This window comes from Ctenopharyngodon idella, chromosome 15 (assembly GCF_019924925.1).
Source record: "Ctenopharyngodon idella isolate HZGC_01 chromosome 15, HZGC01, whole genome shotgun sequence".
In the NCBI taxonomy this organism is placed as follows: domain Eukaryota; kingdom Metazoa; phylum Chordata; class Actinopteri; order Cypriniformes; family Xenocyprididae; genus Ctenopharyngodon; species Ctenopharyngodon idella.
In genome coordinates, this window is record NC_067234.1 from 20347087 (window position 1) to 20374206 (window position 27120).

Below are 27120 nucleotides of genomic sequence, written 5' to 3' on the forward strand. Positions count from 1 at the left end.
CCATATGCAATTTTATATCTGTATTTTTATCTTCTTTAATTTTATTAATATCATAAATATGTTTATTTGCACTACCGTTCAGCACAAGCGCCATATACTGTCAGGGAGTGAATTTGCACGTTCACTCGGCGCATCGGCAGTGAAAATCGCTTGGGTATGAACACGAATAACGCTGGCGAAAAGCACGCAATAATCGTCCCGGTGTGTACGAGGCTTAAAGGTCCTTTTTACGCCAAAAGTGAAATGAATAATCCTCAGGCTGAAGGAAATGCAAATTTACGCCTGTACAGTACAGGTCAATAAATGAGAAAACAAAGTAACTTGCATTACTTACTTGAAAAAGTAACTCAGATATTTTGTTGTAAATTTAAAAGTAATGCGTTACTTTACTCTGCGTTACTTTAAAAAAGGAATCTGATTACATAACTCAAGTTACTTGTAATGCGTTACCCCAACACTGGAAATATCTATTTAACTTTAGCACTTTATCAGCATATTTTGCTGAAAAACAAAGAGTCCAGTCCTTTAAACAGACATGACAGACTAGAAAACACTTATGATATCTCCAGATGTATTTGCCTGGCTAATGAAGGTCAACAGCATGTGTATCAAAGACTTTAGATATCCAAAGATGGTGCACTCATATTACTTATGAATGGGAGAAAGTGCAACATTGCAATATGGTGGAATAAGTCATGCCTTCTAAATAAAAGAGCCATTTGCTGACTGATTAAGTCATCTGGTCACTGCAGGTTGTGTTCTGAGACACGTGCGTATGACTGGTCTAGCCTGAAAAATAAGCTTTTGTTAAGTAATTGAGCACAAGAAACAACATTTATGGGACAGTTCATGTTAGATTTTGTTGCTTATTTGAAATGTTATTTAATCGTGAGTTCGGGAAGCTTTTTTTTTTTTTGAGATTTCAGGATTCCCCCATTCAAATAGATAGGACTTAGTCTTGGATGCTCGAATTAGCTGCCTGGAGGTGTTGCAAATATAGCTGCCGAGCGAACAGACTTTCCTTGAAAGGGACTTTGATGTGTATCTTTCCGTTGATAGAGCAAAGACACACTGAACTCCTTTGGAAATGGAGCTAGTTTGTGAAAGTAAAGAGATCATTAGTCTCATTCATGAATGGTGACATGTGGCCAAAGACGTAAGTCATTTTGCTTGAGCGTTAATGAATTCCATTAAGATCTGGCATGTGAAAGGCCAGAGGCACAAAACAAATGTGTTTTATGGCACACACACACCCCCAATCAGAATCTTCATACGTTTTAAATGAACATTTGCATCAAAATAAATCACTGTGGAATTAATTAATGTTGATTTCTTGATTTACAATTTGTGGCAAAGACCCTGTGAAATTGTACATAGAAATGTCTGTGGAGGTAAGAAATGAGGTCTATAGGCAGCACTTTTAATTTGCATTATTATTGGAATGTTCCAGGTTCAAAACAAGTTAAGCTCTATTGTGGGCTATGGAAATTTGTTTGTGCCACCGAATAAAAAAAAATAAACAAGTAAAAATAAATTAGCAATAGAGTAATTGCAACTTTTTATCTCAGAATTCTTAATTTTTTTCTTGCAATTGTATGTTTATATCTCGCAATCAGTATTGGTTGTAATGCATTACTACGTAATTAATTACTAATTACTTTCCCTTGAAAAAGTACAGTCACAGAAAAAAGGTACAGTGCTGTCACTGGGGCAGTACCCTAAGGTACAAAGGTGAAACGATACATCACCATAAAGAATATGGTACATATTAGTACTTTTTCACTTTTGTACCTTAGGGTACTGCCCCAGTGACAAGCGCAGTACCTTTTTTCGGGATTACCACTTCGTGGAACAACTCAGCTCGGCTCGCTTACTTTCGGTTTGCTTTTCCACTGCAGTTTAGTACCACTTCAAAGTCAGTGGGATTATAGACTGATCGTTATAGTTGTGCCGCCTTTACTGCCGTGGATCCGCTCCTCGGCTACCAACGAGTCTGCACGCCATCTACTGACCACGATACAGCCATTTCTTTTTTCAAGTTCGTGCGACGGTCGTTTAAAAAAAAAGTAAAGTGAACAAATGATACTGCGGTGGCTGCTACTGACTATTTAAATCTAGCGGGTTTGGTGTCTCGTGTTTCAAATCCAATTACACTGGTAGTGATGATTCTCTCTGACCAATCAGTGGTCTGCAGTGTTTACACGTCACATTTAGTATCGGTACAGCACGCTTGGAACCTCAACCGAGGTGGTACTATTAAAGCGAGCTGTACCGTTCCGTACCGAACCGTCCCATGCAGTAGAAAAGCGCTAAAAAGTGATCCATACCAAGCTGTCCCGACGGCACCATGCAGTGGAAAAGCGCCATTATTTTATCTGTAATTTAATTATAGTTACTTCTGGTGTAATTGCATTAAATACTATATAGACTATAGAACAATTCTATATAAAACAAAACAGTGAGTTTAACATCAAAATGTAATAGATTTAATTAAAAATTTATTTAGAGTAATTAGAAAAGAAATTTAAATGTTGAAGATGTAATTAGTAGCTAGTAAGTAGCTTTTTTTTAGTAACTTACTCAACACTGCTCGCAATTTAGACTTTATGACTCAATTACAAGAAAAATTCAGAGAAAAAAGCCAGAATTGCAACTTTATTTTTCAGAAATGTTAGATATAAACTTATAAAGGCCAAATTGCACAATATAAACTCGCAATTCTGAGGAAAAAAGTGTCAAGTATAAACTCGCAATTGCAAAAAAATTCAGAATTGCGAGTTTATTCTGACTTTATTTCTCACAAGTGTGACTTTTTTTCTCAGTACCAAAGTGCACGTGTAGCGGAGCACACCATTGCCGAGTTTGCGCGCATGCCGCGGTCAAAGTTCAAAATAGTTCAACTTTCAGGGCTGCGCTCTGTGACGATTACCCTCGTGGCCAATAGAAACGGGGCATCAAATGACTAGACGTACAGAACTCCCACTAAAAGTTTTGAAAACTCCGCCTACTTTGCTCTGGCCAGCGTAGCGCAAACCATTTTTTTACAGCGTATGATCAAATCGCTTTGTATCTGAAGGGCTGCGCTGAATCCAGCGGTGAGTTCTGCGTCCTGTGAGTTATAAAGTCAGAACCGCACGATATAAACTTGCAACTCTGAGAAAAAAGACAAAGAATTGTGAGATATTACCTATTTTTTATTCCCTGGCGGAAACAAGCATCCAAAATGGCCTGCTATCGATTAACACAGAATACAATTTCAGTCCATCCCTCAGTTTGCAAAAACAAACGTAAATTGTGTTTATAATAATGCAAGGCATTCTGGATGGTATTTTGTTCTTTTTATTATAGTGATATTTAACAATTCTTCATTTGTTTTGAACCAGTAACGTTCCTTATATAAATATGAACTGTGTTCTAAATACAGATGGCACCTGAGATACAATCTTTACATGCTGTATATGAGCGCTGTCATCTCCACACATTCAATTTGCAGCTCATGTTCACTGTACCCCCAGTGGAATATGGTGTGGGTGGCATAAAATATGATTAGATTTTAAAAACAAATTACAGTTTCTAATTATTAAAATCAATTCCCTCATGGGAGAGCAGGCTAAGGAAATCTGACCTGTGACAAATAGTTAGAACACATCGAGGTGGAACATTCAGCACAGAGACCCCAGTGAAATAGACGTCCAAGCTGAAAAATCAATGGTTCACAAAAAAACAAAACAAAACAGGACGTAAACTGCACATAGCAAAATAAAACATGTTCTCAATAGGCCATACCATGCACACACTGATGACATATAATAACATGTTTTCATGGCAGCGATTTAACAGTCATTGCTGCAACTCAGCTCTAGTGAGTTAAATAAAAACTAGAAGTTCCTTTTTTTTATAGCTTTGTGTTTATGCCTTTCAAATGGTCTACTACAAGGACACTGAGCTATCATCTAGAAATGAGTGCTGGTTTCTTAAGATTCAGTTTGTCTGGTTATTGGAGATAATAACAAAAAAGAACTAAAGCAGACTTGGAAAAAAGTCTTATTTTTATATATAATGTACCATTTCATCAAAACTTTGAAATATTCATTTTTCACTAAGGCTCAACTATTTTATGGGTCAGTGACAGCTCATATTTTGTGTGCAGACTTATTTATTAATCTATGTGTAAAAAATTATAGTTGACTATATAATTATATATTTTTTAGTGCTGTCAAACGGTTAATCGCATCCAAAATAAAAGTTTGTGTTTACATAATATATGTGTGTATTGTGTATATTTATTATGTATATATAAATACACACACATGCATGTATATTTAACAAAAATATATTGTATTTATATATAAAATATTTATATTTATATATAATATAAATGATATATCAATATATACACACACGTAAATATTTCTTAAATATATACATTTATATATTTATATATACATAATTTTTACAATATTTGTGTATTTATATATATACAAAATAAATATACATAGTACACACACATATTTTGTAAACACAAACTTTTATTTTGGATGTGATTAAGCGCAATTAATCGTTTGACAGCACTAATTTTATATAAAGATTTACTTGGTTACACCTCTTGATATTTGATGTTCAAAATGGCCTCAACTTTGTTCAAAAATGTATGAAACACAAATTTGTAGAAAAATGCTTTTCTTTTTTGAGAATATATTGTCTATAGTAGGAGCAAGAAAAAAAATATTTAAAAAATATATTAAGATTACATTTGATGTTGAAAATGGCCTAAAAGTTTTGCAAAAATGCATGACACTGACACAAATGCAAAAATGACTGTACATTTCTAAGATCATGCATTTTCAACTAATTAAAAATTAAAAACATATTCCCTTTTCGTCATCTGGTATAGGCCTATCCTTGTGCCATTGACCCTTCACAATATAAACTGCATTTCTAACTTTTCCAGATTCTTCCTAACAGAAATAAGATGAATTTCCTTTCACTGACACCAGTAAGTGTGCCAGAGTTTTAAGCATCCCTTGTGTGAATGACAGCACCATGGAGCACCATGACATTTCACAAAGATCAGCAGTGCTCCCATGCAAGGCAATGGCTCCCAGCTCATGCTATGGAGGAGGTTAATTGGCGTAACTCGACCCAGCACTCCACAAGCGACATTACAGCGCCCTGTCTCGCAATGATGATGTCAGCACTCCAGCAAAAAATATTTACCTGTAGTTGTACCTGGGAAATCTTTAGCTGTTGCCATGGACGCAGACAGAAAGGGGCAGTAAGGGAAGACAAGGGTGAGGACATCACAAGGGGAGAGAATAAAAAAAAAAAAAAAAAAAAAAACTGGCCACAAAACTCAAAACCATTAATGAAGACACTAACCGACAGCATTATCCTGCAGTCAGAATGATGGAACATGGACGACTGGGACAACATAATGGTTCCAAGTACAAATGCAGTTTTGTACAAACTAACACATCCTGCAAAACACATCCATTTGGACATATTCATGACTATACATTCTTGTTAATCTCTGATGTCTGCTACGTCCCGCTGCACTGCCCTGTAATGATGTTACTTATCATGTAAATCGGTCTGTATTTCAAGCCTCTGAAGCTGAAGATATTTTTTACTGCATTAATCCCAGTTTAGTCATTTGAGTTACTAGCCTCTTTATCTTGTACAGATTAAAAGAACGGGCATGACAAATTGGGACAATGGGTCTCATTCACTCATTCAATCGTGTGTACGCACCGAGTTTGTGTGTAAAATCTGCATATGAACGTCTTCATGGACAAATCATGATTCATCAATAACTTCTGTACTTAAGGTACGTTTACATGACAATGATGTACTAAAATCGGAAGCGTTTTTCCTTTGCGTTTTTCGCGTACAGACGACAACGTTGTCAAAATGATCCCGTTCACACGGATTCAGGCCAGTAGTTGGCGAAGTCATTTTGTAAAGAAAAACTATGTGCCTATAGACTGAACACGTAATACGCATGGCATCGCCGTTTTTACAAATTCGCGTTTTTGTCATTTAGATGGAGACAATAATGGTATCATTTTTAAAAACTTGCACTTTAAAACCTGTTTTCAAAAGTTTGCATTTTCAGGCCCCCAAAATGCAGTTGTGGTGTAAATGAACGGCTAAAACGCATAAAAAGTTTTCCGTTTCTAGTTAAATAACAAAAACAATTGAAAAAATAACAGAAACAACTAAAACCACACATATACGCAAAACATACTCTGGGTGGCCTTATAATTGTCATAAGATTAAATTTTATACACAGATATTTCATCTTCAATGTATTTCATCATATACAGTGAATGAGTAAAGGTGTGGTCACATTTATTTCATGGCCGAAATCCAGTCATTCCAATGGGAATCTGCGCGATTGGGAGTAAAAAGTCTGTCACGTAGATTTCACTTATGTTCAAGTTGGTCATGTAAATTCGACGTGCTGACCAACAGAAAGCTGCTTGGTTTAAAAGTGACTTCTGTGTGAGATGTGCTTTCTACATCGCAACGCTATTGACAATGGACCTTTTTCATGTGAAATTTCACTAAAATTGTGACCAAAGGAGTACTTCACCGTTGGCAAACTGTGCTTTCAATAAAACTTTACTGCCTATACAGTAGAAAAGAAAAAAAAAAATTTTTTTTTTTAAATCGGTGCTACCTGACTAGAGGAAACGGAGAAAAAAGGCTGTTGTCTTCCTTTTGCGAAACAGGTAGGAAAACTTCAACACCCATAATGCACTGGGCATGTTGCTGTTCAAGGCCACTCCCACCAGTCTGCTATGGATACACTTACCAGAGTCAAACACTGCCTTGTTTTAGTAGGAAATACTCCTTAGCAAACTTTTAGTCATAATGGTGTCGACTTGTATTGTTCCCGGGAGCAAGAATTCAAAGAGTAAACGTTTAGCGGGAGTGAGTTACTTTAGGTTTTACAGAGGCTCCTAAAAATGGAGAAAACACCGCAATGGAAAGTCTGAAAAACCTCCATGTTTGTAGTCAACATTTCAAACTGGATGACCACAACACAGAAACGGAGGGGAAAAACTGAAAGAAACTGGCATTCTGTCAGTTCCGCCCAAAGCAAAACACCGTTGAGTACAGGTATGAAAGCTGTTGTGTTCCATTTTTACCATAATGCTGTTTAAAGAGTAGACAAAGTACAATACCAGCGATGAAAGGCTGTAAAAAAAGGTTATACGAAAAGCCCTTATATGGAATTTGGGTGTATTTTTTGCAAATGACTAGCCTCATTAGAATACTCCAAATTCATTAATATTAGAACAAGGTTAAGAACAAATTTATGTGCATTGCACGTTTTATGAATTAGGTGGATTTTTTTTTTTTTGTGAGAAGTTCTCCTTTGCATACAAATACGAATAATCCACGCAATGACTAGTGAATGAGACCCAACGTTGCTTGTTCCCATGTGCTTATTCGTTCACACTGGAGAATCTGCCCTTCGATTTACTGAAACAGAGCAGATGTCTGATTAGAAATGCCTTTTATCTCTCACCTCTTTGACAGACTGACAACCAGAATTTCATCTGTGGCTAGCTTTTTTTCCCTCAACACTGGAGCCAAAAACCTTTTAGTCCAATTTGTACAGTCAGGAAAAAAAGAATGTCTGATGTAAAAAGGTGGAGGTGACGTGAAGTGGCAGCGAGAGAGATGGAGAAAGACAGAGATGCGAAGAGAGGAAAAGATCAACATTCCCGCTGTAGTTCAAACGCTGTGTGACTATTCCCGGCTCATTTCTGCTGCGGGCAGAGTGTGTTTCCCCCAGGGTTTCTGATGTGGGTGAATCTCACGAATCCTGACAAGAACATGGGCCATATTTCACCTCAAAAGAAGTACGAAATTATATTTTGTTTAAAGAACATTAAGCCTGTTTTTAGTGTTGTTGATGGAGATTTCACATATGTGACGCTGGTGGCCATTGAGGGTACCGCAAGTTACAGAATATACACACGTTTTGGGTCAGTGATGAAAAGTAGTCTTTTATGCTCAGTAAAAACAGTAATATTGTGAAATTAAATTACAATTTAAAATATTAATTTTCTATTTTAATATCTTTTAAAATGTAATTTATTCTTGTGATGGAACAATTTCCTTCAGAAATCATTCTAATATGAAGAACAAACAGTGATTATTATGTTTCTAGCATGTTATATGTTTGGGAACAGTTCTTTTAACCCTAATTGATGGAGTGTGTAGCTTTTTACTTCTTAAACAACCGTGTACTGTAGGAAGACACATCATGGCCATATTCCAGGATGACAATGTCAAGATTCATCAAATTGTGAAAGAATGGTTTGGAAGGAGCATGAAGAATTATTTTCACACATGAATTGGCACCTCTGAGTCCAGACCTTAAATTCATTGAAAGTGTTTGGGATGTGCTGGAGTAGACTTTTATTTCCATCAAGAGGTGCATCAATTTTTGTTCAAGATCTTGTATTGACAATGCAAGAGGTGAGCACTCTGTAAAGTCTACTCCAGCACAACCCAAAGACTTTCAATGAATCAGTTTGAGCCTGATGAATCTTGACATTGTCATCCTGGAATATGGCCATGATACATCTTCATACATGGTTGTTTAAGAAATGAAAAGATACACACTCCATCAATTAGGGTTAAAAGAACTGTTCCCAAACATATAACATGCTAGAAACATAATAATAATTGCAATAATGATCCAGTCATAGACTTTTAAGTATTTGCCTATTTAAATCCAAACAGCGACTTTTTTTTTGTTTTGTTTGGCTGGGCAGTGTATGACCTGGATTTGTTTTTGTGCAAACATCACCCATTTGCCCTGTTCTACAGATCACCTTGTCCAAGTCTATGCAAAAACAGCTTTATTTACATGTTTATTTTCTGTTTTTCTTGTTGATCAAACCTCCTCTTCTGGTTCTCTAATGTTTAATGCTTGACTTCTGAATCAGAAACGTGACCATTTGCTAGTTTCCTCAGCCTGCGGACTTCAAATGCGGGCTGTTTTGATCAGTCTCCGCACGGCGTGGGCCGCCCACGCCCTTCCTTTACATGTCTCCCGAACTGATTACAGATACATAATTAGCTCTTTAAATAAGACCTAAGACTGAAGAGGAGGAAAAAGTTAAAAGGAGTATAAATACAACTCAGCAGTTTCAAGCTATTTGGTAAGGATTTCGTTTAGGGTCAAACTGCTTCACAAGTGCCTCTGGAAGCATTTCATCTCTTGCTCCGGCAGCAGGGCGCGCTTCTGAAAAGACGTCAATTTTATGGATGTTTGCACGCTTTTCCGAGCAAGTAAACGAAACTCTTTTTCATCTGTTCTCATGGTTTTAATTGAGAGGGGGTTGGTAGCGAACACATGCTGATTATAGGAAGCAAAGCAATAAATATTTTACAGTTCCAAGCAAGCGCTGGATTAAACCCATGAGACATAAATGCTGATGCTCATTTAAAAGTCAGAGGAGAACTCGGGGCTCAGAGTAGCCAGAGGGTGTCTCGTCTGCTCAGACCTACTGCTGGGTACAATTAGACTATACATTACACCTGCAAGAGAGATGTCACAGGTCTCTCAACGGCTCAATAACACTCAGATATAGGAGCGTGCAGACCAATACATGGATTTTCACATTTAGAGGAGAAATTGGATTGTCTGTGGACACTGCTGTTTTCTAGCTCATGCTTGTCTTTCTAGAAACTGCCTGCTGCTGCAGGCTTGACTTCTGAATATGTTCAGTTTTGTCTGTATGGGCTTTTTGACATTCATTTATACAGCAAGATAAGCTAATATAGCTAGCCACAGCTCTGAAGACTACAGTACATATAGAGCTACACTGTAAAAAGGATTTTTTTTAAAACATTAAATTTAAAAACAAAGATAACTGGAGTAAGTTTTACAAGACAATACTACAAAATGTCATGTTAAATTCAATTTCTGAGTGAAGTTTGTTTCTATATGAAATTTTAGTCAGTGTATCCAAATGGATGTATTTGTTTATCTTATCTTACCATCTTATCATATCCCTCCCCACCAGCCCCTAAATTGGGCATAACAACTTGCAAAACTAAAATAATACTATTTTAACATTATTTCTTTTATTTATTCAATATAATTTATGGTTGGTTTATTTTACAGTACATGTATTTACATGTACTTACAGTGGGTAAATTCTGGGTAATATAAGGTAACTACATGGGTTAAGGTTAGGTTCAGGTGTAGGTTCAGGGTTAGTACCTTGTTATTACCCAGTAATTATAATTACTGTAATAAGTACATAGTATGTACATGGGGAACAGGCCTGTAAAATAAAGTGCTACCAAATTTATTACAAAAAAACTCTGAAACTCTGTTGCGGATGTGTATATTTAAATACGCATATGAATCTCACCGATATTACTAGCACTGTTTCTGAAAGAAAAAAATTGTGTAAACATGGTACTATGAAAACATTGATATGTTTATTTGAGCGTCCTTAGCAGCCCAACATAGTGGCACTGGCTCAAACCAATGGTGTGAGGTTGAGGGCGGGGCTAAAACGTTTCTCGACCAATGGCAGTTGGGGTGGAGGTGTAAAAAGAATCCTGATTGATGATCCTAGTGGTACAAAAATTATACACTTTACACATTTAATCGGTTAGTTCACCTCCATTGAGAGCAAGATAATTAACACTTTCAGATGCCCAGAAAGCTACTAAAGACATTTAAAACAGTTCATGTGACTACAGTGGTTCAACCTTAATGTTATAAAGCGACGAGAATACTGTTTGTGCACCAAAAAACAAACAAACAAAATAACGACTTTTCAACAATATCTAGTGATAGCCAATTTCAAAACACTGCTTCGAAGCTTTACGAATCTTTTGTTTCGAATCAGTGGTTCAGATCGCGTATCAAACTGCCAGAGTCACGTGAACTATTGAAATTTCAAAACACTTATGACATAACGAAGCCTCGTTTACTGAAATCACGTGACTTTGGCGCTCCGAACCACTGATTTGAAACAAAAGATTTGTAAAGCTTCAAAGCTTCATGAAGCAGTGATTTGAAATTGAAAATTTGAATAGATATTGTTAAATAAAGTCGTTATTTAGTTTTTTTGGTGCACAAAAAGTATTCTCGTCGCTTCATAACATTAAGGTTGAACCACTGTGGTCACATGAACTGTTTTAAATATGTCTTTAGTAGCTTTCTGGGCATCTGAAAGTGTTAATTATCTTGCTGTCAATGGAGGCCTCACTGAGCCATTGGATTTTATCAAAAATATCTTAATTTGTGTTCTGAAGATGAACGAAGGTCTTACACGTGTGGAACGACATGAGGGTGAGTAATTAATGACAGAATTTTCATTTTTGGGTGAACTTTCAATATACACATTCAGAACAGCGTTGCAGTAAATGGTACTTAAATTAAAAATAATAGTATTGTTTTGGTTTAGTATATAATGTACTGTAGTTTCAATCAATTATTCCCTTGTGAAAAATAAGTACATACTATGGAAATAATATACTTAAAAAATATACATACTTAAGTGAAAACTGAATGAAAATGACATTACTAAATGAAACTGTATTATAGTTAAAATTCATATTAAATGCTTAAATTTAGAGTGATTTTTTGACTTAAGGACTTAAGTACATCTTTATATGTAATTTCATAAATACTTCTATTGTCTCTGAAATATGTTTGAAGTGTTCTGCCCAATGTACTGACAAGCATTTATGGTAAATTAAATATATCTTAATGTCATTTTTGTAGCACTTTATTTTACAGTCCTGTTCCCCATGTACATACGATGTACTTATTACAGTAATTACAATTACTTGGTAATAATTAGGAACTAACTCCGAACCTACACCAAACCTAACCTTAACCCCTGTAGTTACATTATACTACCCAGTACTTTCTTAGGTAAGTACATATAAGTACACGTACTGTAAAATAACCATAATTTCTACTGAAACATGTATGCAATGTATTTAAATATATTTGTAATTTCACATTTATAATGATGAAGTTGCAATGTAGTACATATAAAATATATTAAATTTAAATGTAACATCAAATAGCACACTACAGTTAAAAAATATAACCAAGTACTTTACAAGTATAAATAAAACACTAAACAAACCTAAGTAGTGTTAAATATCACGGCCCAATGTGCCATCCTACTTAACAGAATGCTAACATGACAGAATTTGCCATCCTGCTTTATATTTATTGCCTTTCCTAAACACCAGCCATTCCTATTTCTATCTGTCCTTGGAAAAATAAAGTGTACCTACCAGCAGACACATTAATAAATGGAAATTAAAATGGTAACTGGAGATGAATAGAGACTGTGTGATTTCAACTGACATTTATTGCCACTTGGCAGTCGTACCATTAGCAAATTAGGTTCATTCGAGAGCCGAGTCGGACAACTCATCCTGAGAGGAAGGGCTTAATAAATATCACTCGGGTGAAGTCAGACATCTAGATGAATTAGAAGCAGAGGTAATGAGTCATGTGAATGAGATTCTTTCTCTTTCTCTCTCTACACCTGTCTGTCTCTCGCTTCCTCTCAATTCTTTAACCTGGAGGTCAAGGTTTGACTGGTTAGCATGGTTCGGTTAGTCTTTGCTAGTAAATGATATAAATAAAAGTGTTATTTTCCATTGACAACCATTCAAAAGTAGCTCTGTAATTAATTTTAATAATAATTTTGTATTTTTTTGGGCTAGCATGTCGCTAATATATCACTATGCTAACTTTCTCAAGGTATTATAGATCTTCTTGGTTTAAACTGATTCAGTTGTAGAGCATTTACACTAGTGAAGATCTTTATTTTGTGTGTCTGTTTGTCTTGTTAATGTGGCCAAATAAATCTAGGGCAACGGAAAGGCATGGAGAGTTGTGGGCTCAACTTTCAAAAGGCGTCCATCCATAAAGAACCCTCCTGTTGTGACAAATCCCACGTCTTTGTTTTTAGTACAAAAAAATGTGTACCTTCCAAATGATCTCTCTCAAAGATTGCTGTTGGGGCTATTAAAAAGCGATGCTACAAATCCATCTCTGTCCCAAGAGCTCTGTATCTTCCTTCCAATTTTAGCTTGACAAATGTTATCCGCATTAGCAGTGGACCCTTAATTGCGTGTTCTTCTCTTGTTTTACTTCCTGTTTTGGAGAACCAACTTATCATTTCTGGCTCCGTCTCACTTTGGTGGCAAATACTGCAGCCACCAGCAGTTTCTGCTGTATACCCCCAACACACAAAAACACTGGTAAACTAGGCCAGGAGGAGTTTACTGAGTGCGTACGTATGTGTGTTTTGATGCAGATTACGATGGATATTAACATAAACTTTCACAAATAAAATAAATAATGAGAACACATGAGAATATAAAAAATAAATAAATAAACTTATGGATTTATTGCCCTCCAGAGGTTATGTTGACCCAGAAGTACTTACCATACACATACAGCGTAAATTCATCCCTGTTGGTGCCGAGTTGGTTGCTGGCCTCACAGCGATATGTGCCGTTGTCTGTTTTGTTCAGTGTGGTAATGATTAGATCTCTACCCTCCACGATCATTCGTTCAACATCAGGAAGCTCACCTCCATCTTTTGTCCATAAAACTGGCTCAGGCCTAAAAACAACAAAGTAATTTAGCTTTAGACTTTAGGAATATAAATATTATAATATATATCAGTATGGGACTTCACCAGTATGTGAAAAGCTATAGGTAGCTGACTTGCTAATGTAATCACCAAAGGATATTAAGAGCCCATACTGTTTCTCATAACAGTAACTGTTCACTTGGTCATTATGGAAATGACACTACATGACAAGTTGGTGCATCAGTTGAGCATCTTCTTGCATTTCAAACACAAAAAAATTCAATGCTTTCCATGGATTTAATTTGAAATCGGGACATAGTGCCAGAAAATGTGCTGCTATGCTAGTTCATGTAGATTCCCCCCCAGTGTACAGGAAAAGGTACACTACATTGGATTTCTTATTTAATTTTTTGTTAGAAATGAATTATTGTTGAGTACGTATAAAAAAAAAAAAAAAAAAAAAAATCTGTGTTCAAGTTCCTTTCATTGCACTCTTTCAAGCTATTTTTAACATAAGAACACATCAATGTAAATTGTACCCCCATTGTACTTCCATTGTAAACGTATAACATGAAAAATTCTCAGCTTCTGTAATCTTTTTAGGCCATAGGTTCAGTAGTCTAGAGGCAAAAAAGATTTTTCTCTCATTTTGTTATCATATCTGCTCCAGGAACTTTTTACGGTTTTGTCCTCTACCTCAGAAAGGTCACACTAAAAGAGTTACAACTGTCTCTAGACGATTATATGACTCACTAAATCTCTCCCAAATATCACAATTTGATTTAGTATTATTGCTTTTTGTTCTCGGCATGCAGATAAGGGCCGCCTTGAGACGTGATGATTCTGCAAGTTCAACTTCATAAGACAAACCATATTCAAACAATGTTCACGTAGGTGATTAAAAGAAAGCTACACTCACAGTGGGTTGCCTTTGGATACACACTCCAGTTTGAAGTACTGTCCTTCCTGAGGTACTATTACTGAGTGCACAATCTGGACCTGAGGAGGATCTGGATTGACAACAAAAAACAAAACAAAGCAAACAAAACAAAAACACAACAAAACAACAAAAACAAAAAAACGAAAAAACATAAACATAAGACACAACAAAAACAAAACAAAAACTCAAGACAACAAAACAGAACAAAAACACAAGACACAACAAAAACACAAAACAAAATGAAAAAACAAAAACAAGACAAAAAACAAAAACAGGAAACAAAACAAAAACACAAAACAAAAACACAAGACACAACAAAAACAAAAAAACAAAATGAAAAACAAAAACAAGACAAAAAACAAAAACAGGAAACAAAACAAAAAAACAAAAGACACAACAAAACAGAACAAAAACAAGACAACAAAAACGCAAAACAGGACAAAATCACAAAACGAAACAAAACAGAAACACAAGACAACAAAACACAACAAAAACACAACACAACAAAAACACAACACAACAAAAACACAACACAACAAAAACACGAAACAAAACAAAAATGCAAGACAACAAAGATAAAAACAAAACAAAACACAAGACAACAAAAACAAAACACAAGACATAACAAAAACAAAATGTAAAAAAATTAAGGAGGAATAATGGATAATTTTTGTAAATATTATATATAAATTACACAATCATACATTGTAAAATACTAGCATTTTGTCACACCAAACCACTTTAAAAAAGAAATAGCTTGTTAACTGGAAAAGTTACACTATTTTGAAAACATGTTACTGAGCTACTGTTACACGACTCCAAAACATTGCTAAGTTGCAGTTACTGTACACACAACCCTGGCTCTGCCGCTCTTTAAACTGGTGCTGGCAGATGTCCCGTTTCAGATGATCTGAGAGCAGTTTCCGTTAAACTAAAGTCAGGAGGGAAACTGGTCCAAAAACATGACTCACAGTGGACCTCCAGCACTTCTGTGACTTGGTGTGGCAAGGAGCCTAGAGCTATGTGCTCCACCACGCAGGTGTACGCTGCTCCGTCGTCCTTCCTGTCCACCTTGAGGTGTACATTGCTCCTGACCGTGAATGACCTCCCAGTGGCGTTTACCTCCTTCTGACCTGCCAAAACACAGTCACAAGAAGACCTATCAAGCTAATGTAACACATACAGTACTGTAAAAGTACTTCATTTAGTATATCATGCATTATGATTACTAAGTGTTCTCAAGATTGTATACAGCCATGCGTCAGGGGCTTCAAATTAGATATACAGAAATGCATACAGGCTAAGCATGCTAGATAATTTCTTATACAGACAACAGATGACTGTTTAAGCATTATCACAAAAGCAAGAAAGCTGCTGTTCCAAATATCAGCACTACTGCACATAACATTTCAATAAGCAAGAAGTTAATATTAACTTACATTTTAGACACAATATTGGCAGTTACTTATTATTATTTTTGTTCACCAAAGAAAATAGTTCCAAATGAAATCAGAGCAAAATCAACGACATGTCTACAAGCAACACTGATGATTCTTTCCTGAATGAATGTGAACCAGTTGAGTTGATGATTCAACATCTCAATCAAAAATACACTTGTTTCATCGAATGAATCGGTTGAGTGAATAATTCAATTACATCTCATTTTCCTGCCATTATCCTTCTTAAATTGCTTGTTGTTTTACCCATTTATAAGCCATGTTGGATAAAAGTGTCTGCTAAATAATTAACTGATAAATAAATCTGTTTTCGAACAAATTAGTTTCAACAACTCCTTCATAATGAAAGTCACTTGTTCGTCACTTGTCCAAATCAACATTTTTAAACAAATTGGTTGAGCTGATGATTCAACATCTCAATCAGAAAAACACTTGTTTCATTGAATGAATCGGTTGAGTGAATAATTCAACTACATCTTATTTTCCTGCCATTTTCCTTCTTAAATTGCTTGTTGGTTTAACCATTTATAAGTCATGTTGGATAAAAGTGTCTGCTAAATAAATAACTGATAAATTAATCAGTGTTTTTGAAAAAATTTGTTTCAACAACTCGTTCATAATGAAAGTCACTTGTTCATTCCTAAATGAATCAACGTTTTTGAACAAATCGGTTGAGTAAATGATTTAATGACACACTGAATAAACCACAGACTGGCTGTCTGGAGTGTGTAAACAGACAACTGAAGTGACACAATGAGTGACAAATCTGCACTTCCTGGAATGCTGCTGGCCAGTCAAATTTGATGTGTTGTATAAGAATATTTTCTTATATATTTAATCTCATATTATATGCTATTATACAGGTATTATCCTTAAACTTTGTGTTTATACATCAACAGCAATATGACATTCTTCTGATAGCAGAAAGTTTTCGTTTGCTTTCACACAGAACAACAGCAATCCACCAATATAAAATACCCTAAATATTATACAGATCAAAATATTGTGCTTTTTAGCCTGAAATTTATTTGAAATCCTGTGGAAATGTGATAAACAAAACATCATTTAGAGCTCATAAAGAGTCTTTATAACGTCTGTGTGAGGAACAGCACAGAAAGTGATAGAGAATCAGCAACCAGAGATAATGGCACTTAAAGCCATGTCTGTGTACCGTGAAAGCCCTGGATCAACGGCATCATGAATGGCTAAGTAAAACATCGCCCTGGAGGATTGCCTCCAGCAAACATCTTACTAAACATATACATGCATGACCTGCCCAGATAAAACGGACGAGTATCACTCTTTCCCTAGATGCACAGACACAGTAAAACAGTCTATGGTGTCCTTGGCTTTTTTTCATCCAAATCCCATCCATGTTGTCCATTCAAAACATTGATGGAACACTAAAGAAATAAAATGAAATGGCAAACCCATTTTACTTCCATTATGTTTGTAACTGGTAGAGCATTGCGCTAGCAACACAAAGGCTGTTGGTTCAATTCCCAGGGAACACTAGTATTGATAAAAATGCATCCCCTGAATGTGCTGTAAGTCACTTCGGATTTAGCACCTGCCAAATGTAATGTAAATGTAATGTGTTGTATTTCCGAGTGAATCAGTATGACATGAGCTGAAAAGGAAAGTCATTTTAGAGGTGGAGCAAATTATTACCTTTTGATACAATATATTATATTGTATCGTAAGGATTTGAGCAAGTTTGACAAGGGCCAAATTGTGATGGCTAGACGACTGGGTGAGAGCATCTCCAAAACTGCAGCTCTTGTGGGGTGTTCCCGGTCTGTAGTGGTCAGTATCTATCAAAAGTGGTCCAAGGAAGGAACAGTGAACTGGTGACAGGGTCATGGGCGGCCAAGGCTCATTGATGCACGTGGGGAGCGAAGGCTGGCCCGTGTGGTCTGATCCAACAGACGAGCTACTGTAGCTCAAATTGCTCAAGAAGTTAATGCTGGTTCTGATAGAAAGGTGTCAGAATACACAGCGCATCATAGCTTGTTGCGTATGGGGCTGCATAGCCGCAGACCAGTCAGGGTGCCCATGCTGACCCCTGTCCACCGCTGAAAAGTGGGCACGTGAGCATCAGAACTGGACCACGAAGCAATGGAAGAAGGTCACCTGGTTTGATGAATCACGTTTTCTTTTACATCACATGGATGGCCGGGTGTTTATCGGTGATATATGTATTTTAAACAATTTGCTCTTGCAATCATTCACAATAAGACTAGAACTACGGATGTCAATTGTTTAACATTTTTTACATTAATTCATTACATGGTATGCCGATTATTAACTGAATATATAAATATTCGTTGAAAAGCCAAAAAAGCAGAATAATTCAAATACATTATTATGGCAGATGAAAGCATTGAATAGATAAAAAGTGTCTTAAATGATTAATTTTAATATGGCATTATATTTGTGATGCGATCTGGGAAAACCCTGTCGGATGTCGTGATGGAACGTTTTCAGTAAAGCCAAAAAATCGAATGTCTTTTTTTTTTTTTGTCAAAATTGGGTTTTCATTACATTATCATTCTATAACATCTTGTCTATCATCTCTGAAAATATCTTGGCAAAATTCGCCTGTTAAGTGCAGAAAAGTAGCGATTTACAGTGGCAAGGTTGTCTTAAACGTACTGTTTAAAAACACACCCAGCGCAAAGATTTTTTTTCTAATACAACGTTATTGTGAGAAGGCGGAGCACAAGAGAACAACGGAGCTATAATGAACACACATGTTCTAATTATGTGTTAATTAGAGGTTGAATTCAAATCAAATACCGTCAAACTGCCCATACTACTTCTGAATAGGATGTCTACTTCATAAAATGTATGAAAATATGGAAATATATGGTTCAGATCACTCAAATAAATGGAGGCGCCCTTAAATGGTCAGATATTGAGCTTGGGTGTCATCTAGTGAAAAAGTTTGTTACTGCGCCCAAACAAAATCTTACTGAAAGCTCATTTTTGAAATATTTCAACCTAAAATTTGGAATGTTGACATTTTTGGCTTTTATTTTCTTGCAGTTTAAGAGAAAAACATGCTTTGTAATATATTATTATAAAATATAAACAATTATATTTTTACATTTTCAGAAACTTAAACTTCTATAACTTTTTTTTTTATTTCACTTTCATAATTTGTTTCACTTCTACAATAATCTGACTAGTGTCTTCTTTAAAACAAGACCAATCTTAGGTCTATATTCCAAAGCATTCTTGAATTACAACCATTTAAGTTTGGATAGTGCATTTTCATGTCTGCGCAAAAAAAAGGTGTGACAGTTATTTAAATCTGTTTTTCTCAGAATTCCGTTCCTGAAAATCAGAGCGATCAGCCGACTTCAGATAACCATAACTTTTGTTACAGACAAGCTAGAAAAGAAGTAAAAACAGATTTGGAAAGGGCTCGAATCCAACCTGTGATAGGTAAAATTTCACCATGTGATGGGTTTCCGCAGATCACATCACATTTGATGAATAGAAAGCTCAAAAGAATAGTAATTATTTAAAATATTAATCTTTTGTAACAATGTTACACTTCACTGTCACTTTTGATCAATTGAATGCATCCTTGTTTAGTAAAAGTATTTCTTTCAAAACCCCAAATGTATGAACGGTAGAGTTCATGGTTCTGTATGACCATGGTACTATGTCCAAAACACAAATGGTAATACCATGGTGCATTTTGTGTGTTAGTGTAGGAAAGTGTAAGAAATTATTGACATGCTATTATTATAAAATATGTAAGAATGTATGAGTTTTGGTATGAATCCGGGTCCCTGTTGGTGCTCAGTATGAGGAATGGCTGGTATGTAACTTCATATTCAGCAACAAGTGTTGATGCTAATTGCTGTGGAATATGGTGCAGTGTGATATCTGTCTGGTCAGTGGCATGAAAGCTAGATATTGTGAGTATTAAGCAGCTGAAGCACATCTCTCTCTCTCTCTCTCTCTCTCTCTCTCTCTATCAACACTAGCGTCAGTCAGATGCTCGCATTGGATTGCCTGCAGCACTGCCATACTCCTCCAGATGCATGCTATCATCTGACGCTTCAGGAAGACTGATCACCTTTTTTTTGAAGATGAGCTGCAAATAAATGTTGCAAAATGCCCGTTCTTTAAAAAGGGATAGTTCACCCGAACATGAAAAGTCTGTTCTATCATCATTTACTTACCCTAATGTCATTCCAAACCTGTGGAGCACAAAAGAACATGTTTTGAAAAATGATTTGTATCAACATGAGGGTAAGTAAATGATGACAGAAGTTTAATTTTTGTGTGAACTACCCCTTTAAGGTAGAGGTATCTAAACAATCTTGTGTTTTTATTACACAGGGCCATTTAATACCAATAATAAACTTGTGTGAGTGACTTTTATTTTGTTTCCTTACTCTAATGAGTGTATGTTGTTTATCTCATTATCTCAGAGAAACTGCAGATAAGTCCAATCTGCCATTTCTCACCCTCCTCCAGAACAGACCTCTGAAACGCCTCTGGTGTGTAGGTAAAAATCAACCAGTGAAAATCAATTGCATATCTCAGAGGAGAGGTAGAAATATTGTAAATAGATTTTTTTCACTTTTATCATTACATTTCGATGTTGGATTATTGCCAAAGAGCTGCTATGTGGTTACTAAGAGTGTTTTTTTTGTGTGTTCTGAGTGGCATGGCAGGTGGTTGCTAGGAATTCTGGATGGTTACTTACTGGCAAAAACACCCACCCACAAGGTTTCAAGGTAAATAAAAGGGATTTTTTTTTTTTTTTCTAATTGGAAGTCTGAACACTTATTATGTTTTAGTAAATCGTAAAGAGAACAAAGTCTTAATTCGTGGGAACAAAATGTAAAAAAAATCTTTTTTGTGCGCATGTCGTGCAGGGCTCTGTACACTTAGTAAAGTAACAGTACATCTCTCCTCAACAAGCTGCATGATTTAAGGTGTCTGTAACACAAATAGTGCAGGACGATTTACGTTTAGTCCTTAGGGTTGATGTTAGTTTAAATCCCTTACTGTAAGTAGAAAAATTATTCTTCAGATAGCATGAAAGTTTGGCACAACACCAGTATTTTAGCTTATAGACCGGGGAATGGTTGCACCAGCTCCAAGTTAAAACTCAGCTTAGTTGTGGTGTAAATGGGCACTAAGTTACAATTTAAGCACTACTAAATAGAGTTTTCATTAAACTTTTTTTTTAAATGTCACCCCACATATGCACAGCTTTTCAACACTACTTCTGTTTACACATTTGTAGGCTCCTTACTGAATCAGTAAAGGCAGATGTCATGTTGCAGTATGCAACTACACATTACAGATTCCTTACAACCTACTTCTCCCAAAAATGAATATTCTGTCATTTACTCACCTCATGTTGTTTCAAAACTGTATGACTTTCTTTCTTCTGTGTAAAATAAAAGATGTTTTGAGAAATGTCTCAGTGTTTTTTGCACATACAGTAGAAGTCAATAGTGTCTGGTTACCAACATTCTTCAAAATTTCTTTGTGTTCCACTAAAGAAAGAAAGAAAGACATACAGGTTTGGAACGACATGAACGACAAATCATGACAAAATAGTCATTTTTGGTTGAACTGTCCCTTTAAGAACAAATGGTGCAACCAAATTAAGTACAAATTTTGTTACAAAAGCAGAGTTTCCACCGCAGGAACTTTCCCCAGGAACTAGGGACTTTGGGGTGGTACTCGGTGTGTTTCGACCGCAGGGACCAGCGGTTCAGGTAAAAATTCCCCCCTCAGAAAGTGCCTGCTTTTTCAAAGTTCAGAAACTTTCGGGGGTGGGACTTGGGCGCTGAACATGCTGATTGGTTCAGTTCACGCAACATTTTGATTTATTCACTACACGCAGCATTTTATTTCAACCACCATTTTTTAAAGTCTGTTGCAGTGCATTCAGTTAGAGTTGTTGGCTATTCAAATCAACAAAGGAGTTTCAAAACTACGACCGATGGACCAACGGCGAGCTTCAGGCTTTATTAAGCTTATATGCGGAGGACGAAATCCAGCGGGAACTGGAAAGTTGCGCAGTCCTACATCACCGGACTAATCTTCACGGTACTTTAGACCGCAATAGAAAACGCAGACAGCAACAGGTCTGGGGGAAAAAAATTCCTGGGAGAAAATAACGGCTTTTGCACCGAATACTTCTAGGAACTCAGTTATAGGAACTAGCCACTAGGATAGTTTCCTGAAAACTAATTTTCTCTGGGTGGAGGACGAAATCCAGCGGGAACTGGAAAGTCGCAGAGTCCTACATCACCGGACTAATCTTCACGAGTGTTTAGACCGCAATGGAAATGCAGACAGCAACAGGTCTGGGGGGAAAAAAAGTTCCTGGGACAAAATAGGGGCTTTCACACCGAATAGTTCTAGGAACTCAGTATAGGAACTAGCCACTAGGATAGTTCCCTGAGAACTAATTTTTCCCGGGCCATGTTCCTGCTTGCATTCGCACCGGAAATAGGAACTCTGAAGCAGCTGACAGTGGCGTCTTTAAGACATCATTGAGGCGGAGAAAAGAACGCAACCCTGCAGACAACAGGTAAATGTCGTTATTGCTGTTTTCCATGTTCGTGAAGTAAATATGTTTACACGGCTTTTTAAAAATGCCGGGTGCCAGTGTTTGACATGCGTTTGACCAATCAGTGTACACTCCCGTCACTGATAGTTCCTTTAGTGCTGGTTTAAACCCTACTCTGAAGTAGGAGCTAATTTAGGTTTTGGTTCCCCCAAAAGGAGTTCCTAAAACTAAAATCGTTCCTGCTAACACAGCAAAATTCTGGTACTTCAGCCAATAGTTCTAGGAACTATGAAAAGGATCCTCCAGTGCGAAAGCCCCTATTGTTCTGGGTAATTTAGGTGGAAAAGCAGCTAAATGAACTTGTATTTACTAACCCCCTATACTTTAACCTTCATGTCCTAGTTTAACACAGGCCTTGTGAATGGCTGGTGCAAACCTATCCAGATGTGTTAAAATAGCATGAAAAGCACATAAAAGAAGGAAATTAGTATAGTAGCACAGTTCCAGATAAAGTAAATTGCATCTAAAAAAAAAAAAAAAAACACACACAGGCAAACCCCCGTGGTAAATAAGCTTTCAGTAGATCCTGGATTTGTGCTCGAGTTTCAAGAATTGCACAGGCTGCACTGAAAGTTCTGTTGACGGCAGCCTGGGTATCCATCAACGTGACCTGATCCACAAGGCTTCATATCTCCCTGACCATCCTAAAGTGAGCGGTATCGCACCGTGTTAGATATTCTGTTTGGGCTTACGTGCTGGTCTCTAGAAGCACATCCAATACGTCTCACAAGATCAGATCACAGAGCGAGATTCCTTTGAATTGGAGTGAGTGACAGGCAGTCCGGCTGTGATGCTATGTTCCCGCGTGCCACTGGCCTTTAAGTATGGCTTGCGTGAACGCCATCTCTGAGTCGGACCTGTCTAACGGAGTCTCAGGCCATCAATCACAACCACCAGATCAGCCGACTGGGGCTTCTACCCGAGATTGTGTGAGCCTCAGCCCTCGGAGGGATGTCTAGGGGTAACATATTGGTTAAAGTTGAACTGATGTGTTGTGTTATACTGCTATACCGTACATTGATTGACTCAAAGAATCAATTTATTTACAATTTTTTTTTTTTTTTTGGTCAGAAAAGGTACATTGTTCAGATGAATATGTAGTGTTGTTTCACTTCACTAGTTGAGCCAGTTTTTACACTATATAAATAAAAAATATATAATTTACATAATATATTTTAAGATTAAAACAAGGGATTTAAAAAAAAAAAGACATTAATACTTTTATTCAGCAAGGATGCAATTAATCAAAAGTGAAAGTAAAGACATTTATAATGTTACAAAAGATTTATTTTTCAAATAAATACTATTCTTTTGAACTTTCTATTTATTAAAAAATCCTGATTTTTTTTCCCTCACAGTTTCTACAAAAAAATGAAGCAGCACAACTCTTTTCAACATTGATAATAATAAATGTTTCTTGAGCAGCAAATCAGATTTCTTAAGGATGTGACACTGAAGACTGGAACTGTTGAAAATTCAGGTTTGCCATCACAGGAATTAATTACATTTTAAAATATTTGAAAAGTATGGAAGCCTATTTCCACTAATGAATAAAAAATAAAAAAAGGTAATTGCGACTTTTAATCTCAGTTTTTCTTGCAATTGAGAGTTTACATCACGCAATTCTGACTTTATAACTCGAAATTTCGAATTTATATCTCACAATTCTGACTTTATAACTCGCCATCGAAAGTTTCTATCAATACTAAACTGTACCGCTGTGAGATGCTTTGTCTTTACACAATTCATAAAGATGCTAGTGTAAAGATGCACATTATGCACCACTTGAACTCTAACAACATGTGCAACTGTTCATTGCACACGGTTAGCTCTAGGCTATCCGGGGGGATTTGTTTACCTTGCACCTCCTTGTCGTTTCTAAACCATCGGATGTCAGCAGCTGGTTTGCTGCCAGATGTGGTGCATGTCAGTGTGACGTCCTCCCCCTCCTGGGCAGGTCTCGAGAGGCCTGTGATTTCTGGTTTTGCTGGAACGCCTGATATACAAACAGAGGTGGAGGATTATAGGCAGCACTGATGGAAACATGGGTGATTCTATGATTTCAGCCTCCCACCTGAACGTGAACTGATGTGGTTCAGAGGAATAGTATCACCACTGTAGGATGAACAAAACACAACAAAATAAAACAAAATAATTGCCTGTAAAGTATCTGAGCGATCTCTTAACACATTATTGTCCTTCACGTCTATTGCGATCTCAAAATTCTGGCCAGTTGATAATACCTAGAATATCAAAATCAACCGCAGGCGGTAGATCCTTTTCCTTTTTAACACCTAAACTTTGGAACAGTCATCCTAGCATTGTTTGGGAAGCAGACACACTCTGTCAGTTTAAATCTAGACTAAAAACACATCTCTTTAAGCTGGCATACACATAACACATTATCTACTTCTATAATTCAAACCATGTAAATTGTTAGGCTGCATAAATTAGGTCAGCCGGAACCGGGAACAGTTCCCATAACACCTGATGTACTCGCTACATCATAAGAAGAATGGCATCTACACTAATATTAGTCTCTCTCTGTTTATCCCAAGGTTTGCCGTAGTCTGCCAGATCCAGGCCGTATCCAGATGAGATGAAGGACCTGTGCCTAGACACGACAACAGCGCAGCCCTGAAGTGTCAACTAAACTATCCCCTGCGAAGGCCTCCTTCCCATTCCTTTTCCTATGTATAGATAAAACGTTATCAAAATGATTCCAGTTTGCATGGATCCGCGGAAACAACTAATAATTCTGTATTATGCGGGCCAGACAAGTAATTTGGCAATGTCACTTTGTAAAGAAAGACTAAGCGTTCGCACACATACACATTCAAACGCACATACCTATAGACTAAACAAGTAAATGAACGGCAAGAACACATTAAAAGTCTTCTGTTTTCAGTTAAAAAGGTGTCATTTAAGCGGCTCCTAAGTTAATAATTAATGATTTTTACACTGGAAGTGATTCAATCAAAAACTTACTTTAGCTTGATAACTTTTTCCTGGAGCTGCTGTAAAGCCAAAATAATCTCTGTCCATTCATTTTCCTATTATCACTGTGAAGCTGCTTTGAAACAATCTGTATTGTAAAAAGCGCTATATAAATGCAGATGACTTGACTTTTAAACAATATGCATTGTGAAAACTGGTATTCAAACATAATATAAATGTAGTACCACCACTGTTGGATGAACAAAACAAAACAAAACAACTAAAAGTGGTATATTAATTTTAGGCGTACAGAGTGAGAAGTGCACAAGCTGATTATGAACCAAAGCAGTGACACATCTAATGACTCCATCAGCCAGTGTTAACTTCTCTCATTTACATCACTCTCTGTGTCACCAAAGGGCAAAAAGAAAACAAGGTAATGTGAAGGAAGAGAACACACGGACCCCAGATCAGTGGTGAGTGTGTTGACCTTAAAAGCGCAGATTGATGAGGATGTGAGGGAGATGAATCTACGAGAGGTCTTACCTAACACAGTCAGGAAGGCTTTGGAAGTCTTGACAGGCATGGTGAAGAGCGAGCATGTATACTGTCCTTCATCTGACAGAGTAACATCACTGATGCTGATGGTCAGCTCCTTCCACGAGGCTCGAACCAGTTCAATCCGGTTGTCCCTTAATGCTAAGATATAAAAACAATAACTAATCAATAAGGTAAAAAATGACTTTTGGAGAAACATCCAACAGTCACATTGCCTGAAATAAAGTGTTTTAGAGGTACCATGGTAAAGTGATGGTATCAACCTTAGTATTTCGTATTTGGTAGCATGTGTAATGGAATTGGTCGAGTGAAGGATTCAAAGGATTCATTCATTCAGTATATAATGAAATTTCTGCTTATACTAAAGTTCATGTACATAAGTTCTTAATCAGCACTGTCAGCATATGCAGTGTGTTACAAATCTGTCATATTATCAACATATTTATGTACCATAGTGTCACATGATATTTGAAATCACATCACAGAATATCACCCTGCAACTCTAGCCTAGTTTCCCCATTGAAGCTAAGCAGTCTGGTCAATGTCTGGATGGGAGACCTCCTGGTGAAAATAAGGTTACTGCTGGAGGACATAGTGAGGCCAGAAGGGGCAGCCCACCCTGTGATGTGTCCTAATACCCCAATATAGTGATGCAGACACTATACAGTAAAAGACAGCATGGATTAGAAGTAATATCTAGGTCCTGATACTCTGAGGGCATTGTCATTTGAAAATAACATCTGAATCCTGAACAAATTTGCCCAATGGCTTCTATCAACTACAAACAGTTTGAGAAAAGCACTAAATATAACAAATTATTATCATTATTAATGCCATGGAACATGTCCATATGTAGTACCATGGTTCTTTTTATTAGTGAACTTTTTGTAAACATTATAGGTTTCCAAGCTTGAAATACACTATATTGCAAAAAGTATTGGGACACACCTCCAAATCATTGAATTCAGGTGTTCCAATCACTTCCATGGCCACAGG

The 27120-nt window shown here is 36.6% G+C and overlaps 2 protein-coding genes across 6 annotated transcripts in view; one reads left to right on the top strand and one right to left on the bottom strand.

Annotated features, from left to right (window-relative positions):
* Window positions 1–27120, top strand: part of bach1a (BTB and CNC homology 1, basic leucine zipper transcription factor 1 a) — a 139847-nt gene that overhangs the window by 25279 nt on the left and 87448 nt on the right. The window lies entirely within an intron of this gene.
* cadm2b (cell adhesion molecule 2b) overlaps window positions 1–27120 on the bottom strand; it is a 230285-nt gene that overhangs the window by 9828 nt on the left and 193337 nt on the right. For 3 of the 5 annotated variants that reach the window (XM_051863516.1, XM_051863512.1, XM_051863513.1), the window contains exons 4-8: window positions 26113–26265; window positions 24488–24625; window positions 15528–15689; window positions 14536–14626; window positions 13467–13645 (exon numbers count right to left, since the gene is read on the bottom strand). In XM_051863516.1, coding sequence (XP_051719476.1) covers window positions 13467–13645; window positions 14536–14626; window positions 15528–15689; window positions 24488–24625; window positions 26113–26265 — 723 coding nt within the window. Of the gene's footprint in view, window positions 1–5217; window positions 5245–13466; window positions 13646–14535; window positions 14627–15527; window positions 15690–24487; window positions 24626–26112; window positions 26266–27120 lie in introns of all 5 variants that reach the window. The other 2 variants (XM_051863515.1, XM_051863511.1) reach the window with 1 other exon arrangement.